The sequence below is a fragment of the Camelus bactrianus genome, chromosome 21, assembly GCF_048773025.1.
Source record: "Camelus bactrianus isolate YW-2024 breed Bactrian camel chromosome 21, ASM4877302v1, whole genome shotgun sequence".
NCBI classification, from domain to species: domain Eukaryota; kingdom Metazoa; phylum Chordata; class Mammalia; order Artiodactyla; family Camelidae; genus Camelus; species Camelus bactrianus.
Window position 1 is genome coordinate 16,938,846 of NC_133559.1, and position 18,463 is coordinate 16,957,308.

Below are 18,463 nucleotides of genomic sequence, written 5' to 3' on the forward strand. Positions count from 1 at the left end.
CATGACAAGGAAATGTCTTAGAAAATAAAGCCCTTAACAACTAACGTAGATATTTTTAAATGGAATGCTCTTCTCATTAACTATAGCTGGTCTCAGTATAAATATAACTGGGACTCTCTATAGCAGAGGTCAGCAGACTTTGTCCTAAAAGGCCAGATAGTAAATATTTTAGGTTTTGCTGACCAAAGAGGCAAAATGGAGGCTATTATGTAGGCACTTATATAACCATTTAAAATGTAACCGTGTACAAATGTAAAAATTGTTCTTCACCGATGGGCCATTATAAAAATAGGCAGCTGGCCAGATTTGGCCCAAGAGTCATAGTTTGCTGATCCCTGCTTAACAGCAAATCAGTCTTACAGAGAGAAACCAAGCTACAGTCTAAGGTAAAATGCCTCTACTCACAGATAACCAGAGTTTAAAACAATAAAATCTATAAATCACCACGTATTTGGTCCCCTTCAACTTTGTCTACAGCAGGAACACAAAACATTAGATGGAAACTAAATTGAGGAGAGAAAGAAACATACTTTCTAATATGGTATTAAAAAAACAATAAATAAAAGATGTATGTGTATCCCTTGGTGGTTTTATATATTGGATTTTGAAACATAAACAAGTGCCCTTGGGATGAAAGGAAAGTGGTCAGGTTTTTCATTTCGATGGTCTTAATATAAACTGTTTTCACAGTGCCAAATCCATCTTACAGTGAACGGTATGATGTCCTGGTGGATTGCTCCTCTTGCCAAACCCAAGAGGTTTTTTGCTCTTTAAAAAAAGGCAAGCATCTAAGTAAGCTTCCTGAAGAAGTCCTCAAATGATCTTGAATTGTTTTTATAGACTCAATTAAGATGTTCTAAAGATTTTTTTCTGTAAAGATTAAAATATTAACCCTGTATCATCTATTAATCACTTGTTAAAAGTATTTCTTGTTTGCATAGAAATTTGGTTTCCATTTACCTATTCTGGGCTCTGTGGAGCACGACCTTCATTTTTAAAGCCAAAATTCTTTGCGTACTGTAAATTTGCCACCATCTATTTAGTCATCATTATAATCACTGTTTCAGCATTTCTAATGATTCAGGTTTATTCTCAATTAAAATTGCAGAGAAAAAAAGTAATCATAGAGAAAGAACTGAACTCCTAGGGAGTTAAAAGCTCTGCTGTTCTTTACTTTCCTGTTACACAGTCTTACAGTTAGGACAAGTGAGTCAGCTCAGGGATTAATTATTTAGTTCCCAAAGAGCAGCTCAGCCCCCGGGAGCTAATGTAGGTGGTCCAGTGAATGGTATTGATAATATGAGTCTGCATTTCCCTACATTCTGTAACAGGGTTAGGCTCTAATCTGTTTAAAACATAAAAGGGATTAAGTGTACCATCTTCTCTCTAATCTGTCTTCAGTGAGTGTTTCTGTTTCCTTAATTTCCCCATACACATTTATTTGAATGACATATTGTCACATAATACCCTAACATAACAAAGGGAAACAAAAGTTTTTTAAATTTAGATGATTGACGGTAAAAGTGGTGACCTTAATGCTTTAAATATTTGGTTCTTTGAAGTCTTTGTGAGTGACTTTAGTTGTTGTGTTCCCTTCACTAGATTTAATATCAGAGGAACAACAATAGGTGATAGAATAATGAGGTAATTCAGTATGTTCCTTCATTATTTTATTTTTGCCAGGTCCTCTCTTTCCACAGCTAACCACCTTTCCTATTAACAGTTAATACTTCTTTGAACTTACTGAACTCTAAGTGCTAAGCATTATAAAGCGGGTTGCTTTTCACAAACTATATTTAGCTGCATGCACTGCATGGGAATAGAATGAAAAGAGATTTCCTGTGTGCAGACGTAATTGATGTTCACTTCACATGTGTCATATGATAAAGTAACTAGAATCTGAAATGCTGTACTTTACATATTAGTTAATTGCTTTGAATATTTTGTTGAAGAATGCAACTTCTGTTTTTTAAAACCTTATTGGGGATAACAGCAGCTTTTCTGTATTGGTCAAGTATACTTTTCCTTGAGATCAGTAACAAAAAATGGACTTGTGTCTAATTCTGTGCATAGGTTTAAGATTCTGATTTTTGTTTTAAAGAAAGCAGTTTTCTCCTAAGTAGCTTAGTAATTTAAGAATATCACACATTAAATGATACATAACTATATAACTTTCAAACACTTCTGTCATTTGAAGACTAACAATGGAGTACATTTTAAAATGTAACTTTAAAGTGAATCTCAGTTTCATTAATTGACCCAAAACCTGGTTTACTGACAAAATCAGTCTTGTACCGAATTCTAGTGGCACGTGTCATTTGTTTTCTAAAACAAAGTGGGATATAAAACATAATATAGAGCAACAATCAGAAGTGTAAGATTGGTGGAGTTACTGATGGGGAATACAGAAATGATGAAATAAGCCAGAAAATATTGTAGATGTATAGAAATTCCTGGTTAAGGCCCATTCTCATGAGGATTCCCATATAAAAGTCTCAAAATTGTTTTTGCTTTTGTGTTGGTATTTTTAGACGTTTTAACATTCAGGTGTATTTGAAGTAACTCTCTGCAAAGTAGTTTATTGCTAGTTATCGCTTAGTAGTTAAATGATAGTAAAATGTAATTTGTTTCAAGGCTTTTTAATTTTCTGATCTATACCTTGTATCCCAAGCACCCAAAGCCAATTTCTGCTTGTACAGTGAAGATTGCAACTTGAAAGTACCATGTTGCTCTAAATGAGTGACAGAAAAGCCAAAACATGGAAGTGACAGCACTCTGTGTTATGTCTGTTGCCAAGAATTGCTCATACTCTCTGCATCAGCCATATTTGGAGTGTCGTTATGCCTCTGTATCTTTACTTGCTCTGTGCCCTCTCACTGAAATGACCTCCAGTTACCATCACCATCACTGTCATTTTGGACACTTCATCTTTCAACATTCATCTTAAGCTGCTTTGTGTTTTTTTTTTTTTTTTTTTGATTTCCTGACCTATACATTGCATAATCCCAAGTAGGACTGCACATTTCGTCTGTGTGCCCTTATATACATCTGTTATACTACTTAAAACACTTAGTTGCATATGTGTATGTATGTAAGCACCTTTATGGCCAGCATAATACATCAATGTATACATAAATAAAAGTTGGCAAAGAAGACACCTTTTTATCAAAAACTCTAGTGAACTAAATTTTTGTTCATACTTCTTTAGATGATCTGGCTCATTCTTTTCTTCCTCTGCTTCCTAAAATTTGAAATAAGTGAAAAACTATGAATTAAAACAGTTTTAGGAGTCTGACAACCTTCCCACACATTTGATAACTTGCTAGAAGGACTCACAGAACTTAAGAGTCACTTGTAATCATGGCTATAGTTTATTACAAGGGAAGAAGACACGTCAGACAGAGTCCGAAAGAATCTAGGCATAAGTTTCCAACATTCTCCCTTCCAGCACAATGTGCTCCTTCTTTCAGCAATCAAATGCAGTAACACTTATGTAGTGTTTCTGCCTTGAGAGCCTGCTTTAAGACTCAAAATCCAGCATTTTTATTGGAGGCGGGTCATATAGACACCCTCTGCACCCAACCACAACTTCCTGAATTCTAGACCCTGAAGGAAAGTAGGTGTTCACTGTAAATTGTATTATTTGTACAGACTGTCTAGACAAACAGGTATATCAGGGTTCAGCATTCCAGGCAGGCAGAACAATGTAGGAAACATTCCAAAAGTCAAGTTCACAGACACCAGCCAAGGGCCAGCCTTGGAACGGACCCTTCTAAAGACAGGAGCATCAGGCCTGCTACCCTTTACCTTTATTTACTAATACATTTGAGGCAAAGAATCCTGCCCTCCCCGCCACCACCACACACCCACAAAAGGAGTAGAAACAGCAAGATACTCTCTAGCAACCGATCCACCTCTCATTTCAGATACTTGTAAAGATACATGTTGAAATGACTGAAATTCCAACCCAGAGACCTTTCTTGTTAATAGATGATGTAGTAACATTACCATGGCTTTTACTACAAACAAGTGCTTTAAAGCACTTCTTAAAATATTATTTTAAAAAAAAACAGATAATATATATTTTCTAAATTCTTATTCATAGATTCATTTGGATAACAAACTTCTTTAAGTTAATAATTTAAAGGTAAATTTGAGCTTAACTCTGAATAATCACAAATTCTAAATTTGGAGATCAAATCAATAAGGTTTGCTTTTCTGAAAACCACTAATTGAATGTAAGAAAAATATATACATAGTATAAATTTAAAATTTATGATTTTTGGACTTGGTATTCTGGTATTCAGAGCTAAAATGAGCATGGTCAGTGAGGTATAAATAAATAGAATTTAACTTATTCTTTGATTTTAATATCTCTTGCCTGGAGAATGTTTCTTTGACACCTGTCCATAGCAACATTGGTACCTGTACCATAGTTTTACAGCTATTCTGAAAATAGAGACATAGAAATGTAATAATTATTGCAGAAACTCTCCTGTTGCAGGGGGTAGGGGAGGAGATGGGGGTTGAGAATAGCATCCTTATAGTTCTAAAAACATTATTTTGATCTTTGAATGAAAAAAATAAATCCCTAGTTTTGTAAAATAAATGCAAACTCAACTTATTTTAAGATGGAAGAATTTAATTATGAAATCGGGAAGATGGAGATGACTGTTGGCCCAAGGTTTTCTGATCCTCTACAGTGACATCACAAAATTTGGGAAGTATACTGCATTGTCTGTACCTCTTTTTGAAATTCATAAACCACATTTGTATAATAAAGCCTCAGAGAAAACTTACAGCAAGGAAGTATTTTTAGCTCTGTTTATTTATTTTTTTTTCCACATTTATTTAAACACAAACCTATTTTGCGAAACACCTATGAAAATCCCACCATTTGGAAAATATTCTTCCAGATCACTCCAATTTACATTCTAAATTGTGTGTATGGGGTTCTTTAGGTACCTAGACCAGGAGACGCTTGGACTTCCTTTTAGCATTTCACTCCTACATAGTAAAGAATTTCATTCTACAGGTTAATTCAAAATTCACCTGCTGTAATTCTAGCATAGTAATTCTTTATGTCCTATCCTTAGCATAGTATCCTTTTATATTAACCTCCTTTGGCTACTGAATTACCCTTTAAGTCATTTAATTCCAAGTTCAATAAATCAGTTCTCTCTTAATCTTTGATTAAGCCATTTTTTCTAAAATTTCTTTTTTCTCCTATTTTAATAATACCAATAGTATCAATTAATATGTACCACTCTAGCTATATGCAGTGGTGTTTTATAAAAGGATTTTTTTTTACCATGTTGAAAACAATAGGCAAAGTAATTCACTTTATATTTTTAGTGCTGTTTAAGAATTTCTCCGTGTATTTTAGCCTAGTGTACTAAATATGCCAATTTTGTGGGGTTTTTTTTAAGTTAAGGGTTATAGACCTTCTGGTAGCCATAACTCTCTAATTTAAGCTTGGAGTCATCTTGAGAAATTTTGCTGACCATTTTATAAATAGAGTTTTTTAGAACATGCAGTATTTAAAATATAGACTCTCAGGGAAGAGGAAGGGATCAGAAATATCAAGTCAGGAATCTGTGAACCATGAGAAGTCAGCATTACCTGATGGAGTTTCCTGTAGATCATCATGAGGAGTCAAGAGGTAGTTCATCAGCACTAAGCAGTCACGAGGGACTTTGTCAGTGATGGAAGGAGAAGAGTAGCTGGGTTAAGATTATTACAGCAAAGAAGAGTGATGTGACGGGCAGTTAACAGAAGGACTTAATAGGAAGTGAGGCAGCTGGATGAGAAATGTTGAGTGCAGTGAGAATTCAGGAGAGCTTCTACTGCATGAGGTACAAAAATGGCCAAAGGGGAGCCCACTAGCATTTTGTTAGTGCCTTCATCAAAAGGACAGCGGCCTTAATGACTCAAAGGCAAAGAAGGTATCCCCATGCCACAGAGTCCAGTTGCTGGCTCTAATACCCTCTGGTGATGTCTTCAGGGGAGCAGAGCATCACAAGGACATTCCCTTTCTTTTCATACACAAAAAGGAAAAGGGGGACTAAGGTCATGGGGACGCACAAGGGCAGGTGGCTTCATCAAACTCTCCTTTAAGGCCTTAAAGGCTATGTTGTCCAGTTTTCCCCATAAAATTGGGTCACAGTTGCTATTGTTAAGGAAACATGTGTAAGTTTGGCCATAAGAGAGAAATTTGGAGTCCAGTTTCAGCAATAATCAACCAGCCCAAGAAAACTTTACAGTTGGTGCTTATACCTAGATCTAGACACTCTTTACTGCATGTGTCTGACCTTTGTTATTTTCCTTCTCTCTAAAGAACTTCTATTAACATTTCTTGCAACACAAGTCTCCTGACAACAAATACCCTCAATTTTCGTTAGAGAGTCTATTCCTCATTCACTTTAGAAGGCTAATTTCATAGGGTATAAAATTATAGGTTGGTGATTTTTCTTCTCTCAACATATTAATTATTTCATTCTGTTCTCTTTTTGCTTCTTGGTTTCTGAGGAGAAGTTGGATGTGGTTCTTATCCTATTCCTTTAAAGATAAGATTTTTTTCCCTCTGGCTTCTTTCAGGATTTTTTCTTTATCTTTGATTTTTGTATTTTGAAAATGGTATGTCAAGGTGGAGCTCTTTTTTTGGCATTTATCCTGCATGGTGTTCTCTGAGCCTCCTGGATCTGTGGTTTGGTGTCTGACATTAATTGACATTAATTTGAGGAAATTCTTAGTCATTATTTTTTTCAAATATTTCTTTTGTTCCTTTCTTTCTTCTCTCTTTGGTACTCCCATTATGCCTATTTTGTGGTTAGCCTACAGTCCTTGGATGTTCTGTTCTTTTCAGTCTTTGCTTCTTTGCTTTTTGGTTTTAAAGGATTCTGTTGATATATCCTTTAGCTCAAAGATTGTTTTCTCAGCCGTGTCTAGTCTACCAATAAGCCCGTCAAAGGCATTCTTCATTTCTGTTACAGTATTTTTCATCTCTCTCATTATTGTTTCTTTCTTAGGGTTTTCATCTCTCTGTTTATGTCACCCATCTGTTCTTACATGCTATCTACTTTATCCATTAGAGCCCTTAGCATATTAATCATAGTTGTTTTAAATTCCTGGTCTGATAATTTCAACATCCCTGCTATATCTGGTTCTAAAAGCATCAACAACAAGCGTTCTGTCTCTTCAGATTGTTTTTGCCTTTTGGTATGCCTTATAATTTCTTTTTTCTTAGCTGAATATGATGTACTAGGTGAAAGGAACTGCTGTAAACAGACCTTTAGTAACGTGGTGAGGTGTGGTGGGGAGGGGAAGCATTCTGTGGTCCTATGATTAGGTCTCGGTCTTTTAGTGAACCTGTGTCTCTAGACTGTGAATTTTATAAGTGTTTGTCAGGGTTTTTCCTCTCCCCTTAGGTGGAACAGGATAGTTAAAGTGGACTGGAGTTGAGCATTTCACTTCCCAGGTTAGTTAGGCTCTGAATACCCCAGCAAGTTAGGCTCTGGTTTCCCATGAGGGCAGACCTTGTTAAGAACAGAGTACTCTGACATATTTCAAAATTGTTCCCTTTCCCCGTTGGAAACCTGAGGGGATTTTTCTTCAGTATTTACTGTGGCATCTGGTTTGGCTCCTAGAAGTAAATCTCAAAATACTGTAGGGGACCCCCTACGACTGGGTGCCCCTGGAGTTTTTAACTTTCAGAGTTACCTGCAGCGAGTCTCCAGCTGTTTGTCAGTCACAGTTCAGCTACCCCAAGACTCTGGTAAGCATGACTCCCTGTTGCCTATTTGTCTCTCTAATCTTGGGGACAGTGGTTTGCCCTGTGTCCTCTCCTCTCTTAGGGATCCAAGAAGAGTTGTTTTTTTCAGTCCGTTCAGTAGTTCCAAGTGGGAACTTCCAAGCTCCTTGCATGTGGAACCAGATTAACGCTCTTTATATTCATTCCTGAGATAAACCTAACTTGTTTGTGATATATTATCTTTTGGATATGTTGTTGGATTTATTTTGTTTATATTTTGTGAAGGACTTTTGCATCTGTATTCTGAATGAATTTCCTTTCCTTTGGTCTCATGACCCCCTTTTTTTTTTTTTTTTTTTTTTTTTGGTAAAAAGATACATTAGCCTCAGAGAATGAACAGAAAAATGTTTCCTCTTTTTCTTTTCTCTGGCAGAGTTTGAATGATCCTTTCTCTGAAAAGTAAACTACTTAATAAAACCATCTGGAGCTGGTATTTTCTTTGGGCTATGGTTTTTCAGTATTATTTCAGTTCTTTAACACCTATAGGACTATTTGAACTATCTCTTCTTTAGTCAGTTTTAAGTGATTTTTTTCAACTTGTCAGTTCATATAAATTTTCAAGTTTATTATAATATTTTTGTTGTCTTTTAAATTCCTGCTGTCTTTAGTCATAGCCACCTTTTTATTCATAGCATTATTTTGAACCCCCTTAATTTTTTTCTCCATAATCATGGCAGAATTCTATATTCTTTTATGTTATTCTTTTCGAAGAAACAACTTTTGTCTTTGTTGATTCTCTCACATTGTTAACCTCTTTGTTTTATATTTCTGCTCTTTTCTCTTTTCATTATTTCCTTCTGTTTTATTTGAGATTCTCTTGTGGTTCTCTTTCTAACTTCTTTAGTTGTATACATTCAGTCTTTTTTCATTACTATCTAAATTGTGGTCAGAGAACATGGTTGGTTTAGAGTGACACTTTGAAATTTGTAGAAACTGGCTTTGTAGTCTTGTACATGATAAATTTATAAGCATATCATGTGTGCTTGAAAAGTTTATTACCCTAATTTTTAATGTAGCATTTTATATGTGACTGTTAGATCAAGACTGTTAATTGTGTTGTTCACATTCTGTATTTTTTGTTTATTTGCCAGCTTGACTTACAAAATAATGAGAGAGCTATATTGAAATTATTACTTTAATGGTGTATTTGTCTAATTCTCGTAGTTCTGTCATTTTCCTTTTTAATGCATTTTGAGGCTTTTTATTGGATGCATGTATGTTAAATTGTTATATCTTGCTGGTAAACTGAACGTACTACATATGTAGTAATCTTTTCTACCTTTAATGTTATTTTTTATCTTAGTCTATCTTGTCTGATACTACTGTACCTATGCCACCTTTCATTTGATTAGTGTTTGCGCATTATACTTTTATTCGAAAACTTTCCTTGTCCTCATACTTTAGATGTGTCTTAGACAATTTCTTTTTTCTTCATTGGTGAACTTAGTCTATTTAAATGTATTATTATCATGGTTATTTTTGGATTGGTTTCCAACTTTTTACTTCTAATTATCCAGTTTTACCTATCCTCTAAACTTTCCTGTCATTTTTAGGATTAAATTGTTTATCTTTTAAAAAAATTTTTTGCTTTTTTCTTTATTTCTTCTTCACATTGGGTTGGAATGTATACTGTTTTCTACTATCATTTTATTGTTTACTTCTGAAATTTTTCATGTTTATTTAACTTTATAATGTCTTCTATGATTTTTAAATTGTATGCCAAGTTAGTATAAGCTATAATAAAAGAATTAATAACTAATATTCTCAAAAACAACTTTGCAAATAGTAGGCTTTTAATAAATGTTTGTTGATTGGTGTTCTTCATATGTATGTGTCATTTTAATTTGATTAAATTTGCAAAGTAATAAGCTACAAATTTATTATTTTCAATGTTCTATATTCTTTTGGTATTTCTTATGATATATCCTCTAGGAAAGTTCTTTCTATGTATTCATTCTAAGTTTACTCATTTCTTTAGAACTGTTCACTGAGTTGGACATTACCTGTTTATAAGTATGGCATCTACTGTCATTTTTATCATCTGTGTACTTGAAGCTTTTCCTCTGCGTTAGATGATTTTTTTTACAGACGGTTAGTGGTAGGTGCTCTGTTCTTTGCTGTAAGCTGTACAATACTCACTGCATAACTTGAGATCTAGGTTTGAAAATTATTCTTTATTAAGATGGTTGAACCAAACATTAAGCAGTAAATTAGACCATATTCTAGGGCAAACTTTTAAGTGAAATGAACCCTTATGATTTGTTGCCATCCTCACTAATTCTTAATTATTATCACCTTATTACTCAGCTTGAATTTTGCCTGCACATCTTGTTTTAAATGATTTGAGCTTCCGTCCAGTTCTTAATTTGTCATATAGTTTCTTTTCCCCTTTATAGGTCCTAAGGCCTTCCACAAGGTTACTTCTGTTTCCTCTACTACCTGATACTCTACTTTTTTAGCAAGAGTTTTTTTGTTATTGGCTTCTTGTTAACCACATATGTTTAACTGATTGAGTGTTCTTTTCTCTTTTCTTCCAGTTTAGAAAATAAAGCTCCAACCATATTAATTATGTTTCTTTTGAGAGCACTAGGACTATCAACCATTATCACTTCTCAATCAGAAAAAGATAGTAAGAGTAAACTAACATGTCAGCTTTCTGTCTGGAGGTTTCTAACAAAATCTAACTTAAAATTTTATATGTAGACCCTCTTTTTAAGGTATACATAGCACAGGATAAAGTTTTAAAACTTTTTAAATAAGCTTATAGAATTTATAACATACCATTTTATGAAAAAGAAAATACCTTTTTTAGTGTGGCCATTTTGATAATGTTGATTCTTCCAATCAAAGAGCACAAGATATCTTCCCATTTCTTTGTATCATCTTCAGTTTCCTTCATCAATGTTTTATAGTTTTCAGAGAAAAAAGTATATTTTTATTATAAAAGTAAGACTACATAATTGTTACATAATTTAAAAAAATGTTATTAACAATTTGGTGTCTGGTTTTCTAGAGTCTTTCTATACATATATATTATTTTCCCCTGTGAATTATTTTTTAACGTATGTTTTAGATTCAGTAGTATGATGCTGACATTTTTCATGTTCTTGCTTGTGGATTTCTTAACCTTTTTAATGGTAGTTTAAGTATTCCAATGTATGGATGTACCATAATTTATTTAACCTACCCATTTTTTATGTAAGCATTTCAGTTCTTCCCAGTGTTTCTCAAAGTAATGCAGTGAATGTGTGTGTGTGTATGTGTGTGTATATACACACGTATGTATATATTTGCATATTTGTTTTTCTATAGCATATAGTTTTTAAAGGTAAAATTGCATCAAAGCAAATACATATTTAAAGTTTTAGTAGATATTTAATTTCTCCTCAAAAATATATTGTACTGGAACACTAATACATTGCTAATAGGACTATAAATTGCTGTAATCACTTTGCAAAATTATTTGGGAGTATCTGTGAAAGTTGACCATACACACAGACTGTGGTCCAGCAATTCCACTCCTGAATTTATACCCAACAGAATTATGAACATACGTTTGCCAAAGCACTAGTTCAGTGATCAAAATCTGTAAACAACCCAATGTCCACCAATAGTTGAATGGATAAATAAATTACAATGTATTTGTACAAAGTAGTACTCTGTAGCAAGAGGATGATGGTACTACAGCTAAGTTAAACAACATGGCTGGGTCTTACAAACACTAGTTGAACTAAAGAAGCTAAACAAAATATTTACCACATGATTCCAATTAATTAATGTTTACAAACAGGCAAAATTAATCCATGTTAGAAGTCAGAATGGTGGTTTCCTATAAGGGGAGTGTAATGATGGAAAGGCAGCACTGAGAGACTTCTGGAATTCTTTTCATGCTCTGCTTCTCAATACTGGTGCTAGTTACGTGGGCCTGTTTTGTTTGTGAAAATGCCTTAAGTTACACATTTATGATTTAATACTTTCCTGGATAGGTGTTCTACTTTAATGAGAAGTTTACAACAAGAGAGTGCACTTTTTTATATATAAAACCACTTTCCAACTCCTACCAGTAGTGCCCGTTTTCCTGTACTCTGGCCACTCTGATAGACATACAAATTTTTTTTAATCTAAAAGACATACCAAGAGATCTGTTTATTTTTATTTTATTAGTGAGGCTGAGCATCTTTCTGTATATTTATTAACTGTTTCTTCTGTAATTTCCCTGTTCATGTCTTTTACCTGTTTTTCTATTATAGTGTTGATTTTTCATACTGACTTTTACATATTATATATATTTTAGATTTTTTGGTCTATTATATATCAAAATATGATATTTTAAATAACAAGTTCAACCTAAAAACTTAAGTGGTAAGGAAAGTTTCTTCTAATAATTAAATCAGTCTTAAAAAGAGTCTGTTGTTCATCAGTCTCCAGCTTTGTGACCAACTTAGTTCTTAGCGTAGTAAGATCTGCCTCATTAGTTCCAAATCTGTACTGTAATACGGAGTTCATACAGAATAGGTTCTATTTGAAGAGCCTTGCTATTATTCATTTATATTCTTTTTCTTGACTAGTCTGTTCTTTGTTGAAAGCATCTTTAAACAAAATCTCAGAACTTAAGTTTATCCACTGCAATTATAGTTATCCTCAGTTTCTTTTGGTTTCTCTTTATGCCTTTACATTTCCTAATACAGAGAGGAGAATAATAATTGAACAGGATTTGTTTTATTTGTAGTAAACTGCATATTAATTGTGTCTGTATTATGTTGTTATAAAACAGCCCTTTAAAAACCAGTGTGCCGCATGCTGTTTCCTTTACTCTCTCAACCAGTACCAGATTTCTCAGTGATCTCTCAACTAAAACATTTTGTTTTAGTAACTCAACTAGTCTGATGTAGTCTCACTGTTGTGTCTGCCTCTTTTGATGCTTTTGGTTGGGGATGCCTTATTGAGATAATGTTTAGTATATATATTTTCTAGACTTTACTGTATTTTAACGTTGCTCATGTTCATTCTGTAGTGGCCTGTGAATGTTTACTTATTTTTGTTTTTTCTTTTAATATGTAATTCATAGACGCTCTGCTGTTGCCCGCATTCAGGAGTTCTTCAGGCGGAGAAAAGAAAGGAAAGAAATGGAAGAATTGGATACTTTGAACATTAGAAGGCCACTAGTAAAGATGGTTTATAAGGGCCATCGCAACTCCAGGACAATGGTACCAGATGCTCATGGCATTTTGGGGAAGAATTGCTATTTCATAATACGAATTTTTTTTTCCATAATGATTATTTTCATACCTGCTAGTGTGAATCTAATACAACATTACTGCACCTTCACCATGATTTCTTACCCAAACATAGTTCTTTTAGTCCTATAATATATTGTGAAAGACCTTTTTTTTTTTTTTACAAGAAATCTCTACTCTGAGGAAATACTGTAGAATTTTAAAACTTTTAGCTTGTGCAAGTAACCCTTGCTTCTTTTTTGCTCTCACATTTGTCTACTTTCCTAGTAATTTTTTTTTAGCTCATATTAGTACCCTTTTTTGGTTTGGGAGGGAAGGATTTTGATAAATGAAATCCAGGTTCATTGCAGAATATAGTCAGATTACTTTGTTTATAATTCTTTTTTTTAAGATTGACAAGTAAAGATTGATTTTAGTCACTTTGTGCAGTCTCTCTGCACTTTAATTTCCTCATCTATGAAATAAGAATAGACCAGATGATCTCTAATGTCCAATTTTTATAATCCAGAAGTCTACACACCCAAGGCAATAGTAATTATTTACTAAGACGATCTTGTGAGATGATTAATATAACTGTTACTCTGAATCATTCATATCTAGAAAATGCTGTTCTTATATATTTACTGAAGTATCAGTTTTAATCTGTTTTCTTTAGAGTTGAGATTTTAAAAAGTACCTGCAGGGTGGGGAAATAATTAGCTCTCTATGGATACCATTGGCAGTAACAATTTTAATCATTCTGGAAAGAATACTCATTAATAGAAGTAATCAACTTATATTTCTTGTACTTTGCTGATTAAAATTTTGGATGAAAATAATTAGTGGTAGGAATAAAAAAAATAGAAGATAACTAAGTATAATAGTAGTTCCAAGTACCAGCAAGCTGGCTCCTCCTCTCTTTTGTTTTGCCAAAGATGTGCCATTCCACAGTGGATCCCATGTACTTTTCCCAGGAACGGTTCAGTCTAGCAAGTCATACGCACTTCTAAGCCAACTGATTTTTTTAAACTTGAGAATACAATAAATCTTTTAAAATAACTTCGATTTGAAGTCTCTTATAATTTCCTCTTTTAAACCCTTAGATAAAAGAAGCCAATTTCTGGGGTGCTAATTTTGTAATGAGTGGTTCTGACTGTGGCCACATCTTCATCTGGGATCGTCACACTGCTGAGCATTTAATGCTTCTGGAAGCTGATAATCATGTGGTAAACTGCCTGCAGCCACATCCGTTTGACCCAAGTAAGATGACCTTCTGTAAGGCACGGGCCAGGAATCACTACTTTGGTTAATCAGCTTCAACTTTTTTCTAGTTGTTAATATAAGAATAATCTAAGTTATCCTAGCAGGTAGGCACTAGGGTCAAGTATTGCTCTCCTTGGGTTTAAAACAAAAAAACACTTATAACCTGCTTTTGGCAGAAAATATGGGGAAATAGGTTAAAGAGTTTATTCTTCTAATAGTTCTTCTGAGTTTTATCAGCTGTAAGAGTTTTGGCAGGTGGAACCGCGAAGCCTTTTAGTCTTCACATATCAGAATTAATTTACCAGAACAAAGGAACATTGGCTTGTTCTTGCCTTTCATTTGAAATTGCTCATGTTTCTCATCAAAGAGCAATATAAGAAGGAAATTCAAGTGATTTCAATATGGTCTTAAAATTATGTTCTAGGGTAACTTTTATGGAGTCTTCAAAATAATATTCTCAGTTAACAATTAAATGTATCAGTACAGTTTCCTTTCCAGGTCAGTTTTGCTGTACATATATACATGCATGCATATATTACATTATACACTGACATGAATGAATGGCATGTGTGTAAGCTTTATATTAATATGGACATTTTATTTCTAGTTCTAGCCTCATCTGGCATAGATTATGACATAAAGATCTGGTCACCATTAGAAGAGTCAAGGATTTTTAACCGAAAACTTGCTGATGAAGTAAGATTTTTATTATGCTTATTATAGATCATATTTCACTTTATTTCTAAAACACTGTCTTAAGAAGAATCAAAGCAGCTCAATTCATTATTAGTTGGTAACGTAAAACAAGTCAGTGCATTTAATGAAGTCAAATTTTAAGAAAAAGAAAAATTAAGAAAAAAATGCCTATAATATTAGAGAGGTAAAAATAGAAGTATGATTTTGATGATTAGAATATTGATAATTGGTAATAACAGGTTGTGTATTGTAGTTTAAGAAAAATAGGTTGACTATGTGTGCTTCTTGCAATGAAGAATCATTTTAAAAAGCCTCTGTCCTTTAAGGAAATAGTTTTACTATAGCTGTTCTCCATATCATAGCCAAATTGGTAGTGGAATAAATGATTGCAGAATCTTTTCCTTTATGATTATATCTTAAGATTTCCTCAGCTTCTTGTTAAATTAGTAGTTTTCAAACCGAGTCCTCTGAAGCTCTAGGTTTCCTATAAGATTGGGAGTGGGAAGATGGATGATACCACAATTAAACTCTGGGCATTTCCTCACCAACTTCAACCAGGGTTTTCATTTGTGGGTTTCCATGTAAGATTTCTTATGAAAATAAGGGTCCTTTGCATTAATCAGCTATTAACCAATTATTGAGCTTTTGTGAGGAGCTCAGTGCAACTTGGGTTGATGCTACACCCTCTTAAAACAATAAAATAGGGATTCATTGCTAAAAATACTAGTGAGTTGGGAAACTGGTCCTCTAGACCAAGGTTGACAGGTCACAGCACGATTCCCACATATACTTTCACTCATTTAATAGGCATTTATAAAACACTTGGTGTATGTCAGGCACAGTGCTGAATTTAAAAAGACAAACCCTGCCCTCAGAACTTAAAGACTAATGGGGAAAATTGACATAAAAACAACTGGAATATAGTATGGTCAGTGTCAGAGATGTACATGTAGCGTTTTGGAAGCCTGTAGAAGGGAGCAGCTGTGCCTGCAAATGGAGTAGATGGGATGGGAAAGCCTTCACAGAGGAAATGAGAATTTTGCCAGACAGACAAGGAGCAAAGGAACATTTGAGACAGAAGGATCAGCATGTTCAAGCTCCCTAAAGGTAAATGAACCATTAGTGGGCTGAAACCTAGAGGACACACAAGAAAGTAGCTCAGTCGGACTAAAAAGCTAGGTTGGGGCAAGAGGGTAAAGGGCCCTGGGGGACACCGTAATGAGTTGAAAATGTAATACCATTGATCAGATCAGCATCCTCCTCTTCCTCTCATGTTTTCCTTTCTTCCTTCCTTCTTTTTTTTTCCTTTGCTATGGTCTTTGCTTTTCCTCTTTCTTTTTTCCTTTGCCCATGATTATACATTAGATAATCCCTAGGTGTTCATGGGTGTTCGTTTAGTCCTATTGTTGGTACTTAAGACACAGTTCACTGGTAACTCTTGTCCAAAGGTTTATTTTTCAAGATGACTTTGCTTCAGTCAAGGGAACGTTTCCTCGAGGGATCCAAGTGACCCAGGGATTGTAATTTAACAGTACTCTGTCACTGAGAGCATCAGTTCTGCTAGAGGGGAGAATAAGTGGACACAAAGGGGACTGCTCTGGGAAACACATCACAAGTAAAATTAAACCAAAATCTTGAATGTTTCGAGCAGCATCAAAGTTTGACCTTGTCTTTCTGCCAGTTGAAAGAGTAGTGTTCTTTGATAGATCTTACTCTGTCAAATGCAAGTTAAAGTAATTATTTGGCATTGAGCAGCCTTAAGGTGGAAATATTAAGGTATAAATGTATATGAAGAATGAAGTAATTCCTCCTAGAACCTGCGGATTTTTTACTGGTTGTCCTAATCTTCAAGGAAAAGGTATAGTTACTCTATGATCTTTGACTTGGTTATTTAACTTGCCTCATAGGTTATCACTCGAAATGAGCTCATGCTGGAAGAGACTAGAAATACCATTACAGTTCCAGCCTCTTTCATGCTGAGGATGTTGGCTTCACTGAATCATATCCGAGCTGGTAAGAACTGTCAGTGTACTATCAAAATCATTAATATATTTGAAAAACATTGTTGTTTAAGATCTGCTTTAAAGAAATCTGTATAATTTCCTTAAATCACAAATGAAGGCAGCTTAACTTCTGAAATGGGAGTACGGTGAACTCTTGATCTTAGTAATTTGTATCCCCACGAGCCAAATTTATTGAAAAGTGTCAAAATGGAAAGATGAAGTCCGTTGAAAACTTTTATCAGTTGTGCTTTTCTTCTCAGAGTGGAAGATCATACCATAAACCTTAAGATATGTTATACTAAGTACCCTTTAATGGTAGGTTTGGTCAAAATCAATCATAGTCCAGACAAAAATAAATGTCGTGTGCTACTACAAAGGTTGAAACCAGTACCTCGGTATGTTTTTTCAGTTTTTTTGTTTGTTTTAGACAATTAACTGTGGGGTTCAGTGCCACAGACAAAATGCACATATTACAATTAATATTCAGGAAGGAGTGGAATAACCTGTGTTCGTAACAATAGAAAATATCCAGTATCCATTACAGATAAAATGCTTATCCTGCTTCACTGATAACCACACATTCCTTCATATGTTGGGTATTTAATAATAATAACCACCACCATTTATAGAGCACCTATGATGTATCAGACAGCATACCAGTCATCTCACAGATTTATCCTCACTTAGCTCCAACCCTTTACAAAGCAGATTATTTGTAATAACTTACCCCGGGTCACACAACCGATAAATGATAAAGCTTGAAATTTGAAACTAGCTTCCAAGCTCTTACTCCCCTTTGACCTACAGACTTCATTGCAGGAATACAGTCAAGTCATGAATAAAGCATGCAGTCCTCTGACCCTCTCTTGAATGGGGTGGGCACATCAAACTCTTCCCACCTCAGAATCTTTATAATCGCGCTGTCCCCTCCCATCCTCAGTCCGTTAGGGTAACTTCTGCTGATCCCTCAGGTCTGTGTAAGTGGGGGTTACTCATCACTTCCTCAGAGAGTGGGGAAGGGAGAGGTGAGGATTCCAGGCAGAGTGAAGATACACAGCTTTTTTCAAGGTCCTAAAGGAGAGAGACTGTGTAGTACATCTGAAGAATTGAAAGAAGCCCGTTCTGTCTGTAATTAAAAGTTACAGAGAAAATAGCCCTCAAACTGTAAATGTTAACAGTTACAAAAAAGAGTGAAAATTTCAGATGGTCAAAGCAAAACAAAAAATAAACTTAAAACATAAAAGGAAAATGTTAGTAATCCAACAAAATATTTTTGCAATACTTCTTTGAGATGTTAGTTATTAATCACTAACATCTTTGGATCTATTTTCTTCAATAACAGTCAGTAACCCTTAAGTTTAATTGATTTGGATTTCAGATTTGAGGAGGCAGCATTATATAGAACAAAAAAAATTTGCTATTTATGACAACTAAAATTTTCTTGTTCTTATGACGAGTTCATCTATTGAATGGCT

General features: G+C 34.3%; 1 protein-coding gene across 7 annotated transcripts in view; it reads left to right on the plus strand.

Moving 5' to 3' along the window:
- The window catches only part of DCAF6 (DDB1 and CUL4 associated factor 6), a 118,030-nt gene that overhangs the window by 94,693 nt on the left and 4,874 nt on the right, over window positions 1–18,463 (plus strand). For 4 of the 7 annotated variants that reach the window (XM_074349764.1, XM_074349763.1, XM_074349766.1 and 1 more), the window contains 5 exons: window positions 1,603–1,644; window positions 12,879–13,017; window positions 14,130–14,286; window positions 14,897–14,985; window positions 16,893–16,998. In XM_074349764.1, coding sequence (XP_074205865.1) covers window positions 1,603–1,644; window positions 12,879–13,017; window positions 14,130–14,286; window positions 14,897–14,985; window positions 16,893–16,998 — 533 coding nt within the window. The remainder of the gene's footprint in view (window positions 1–1,602; window positions 1,645–12,878; window positions 13,018–14,129; window positions 14,287–14,896; window positions 14,986–16,892; window positions 16,999–18,463) is intronic. The other 3 variants (XM_074349765.1, XM_074349767.1, XM_074349769.1) reach the window with 1 other exon arrangement.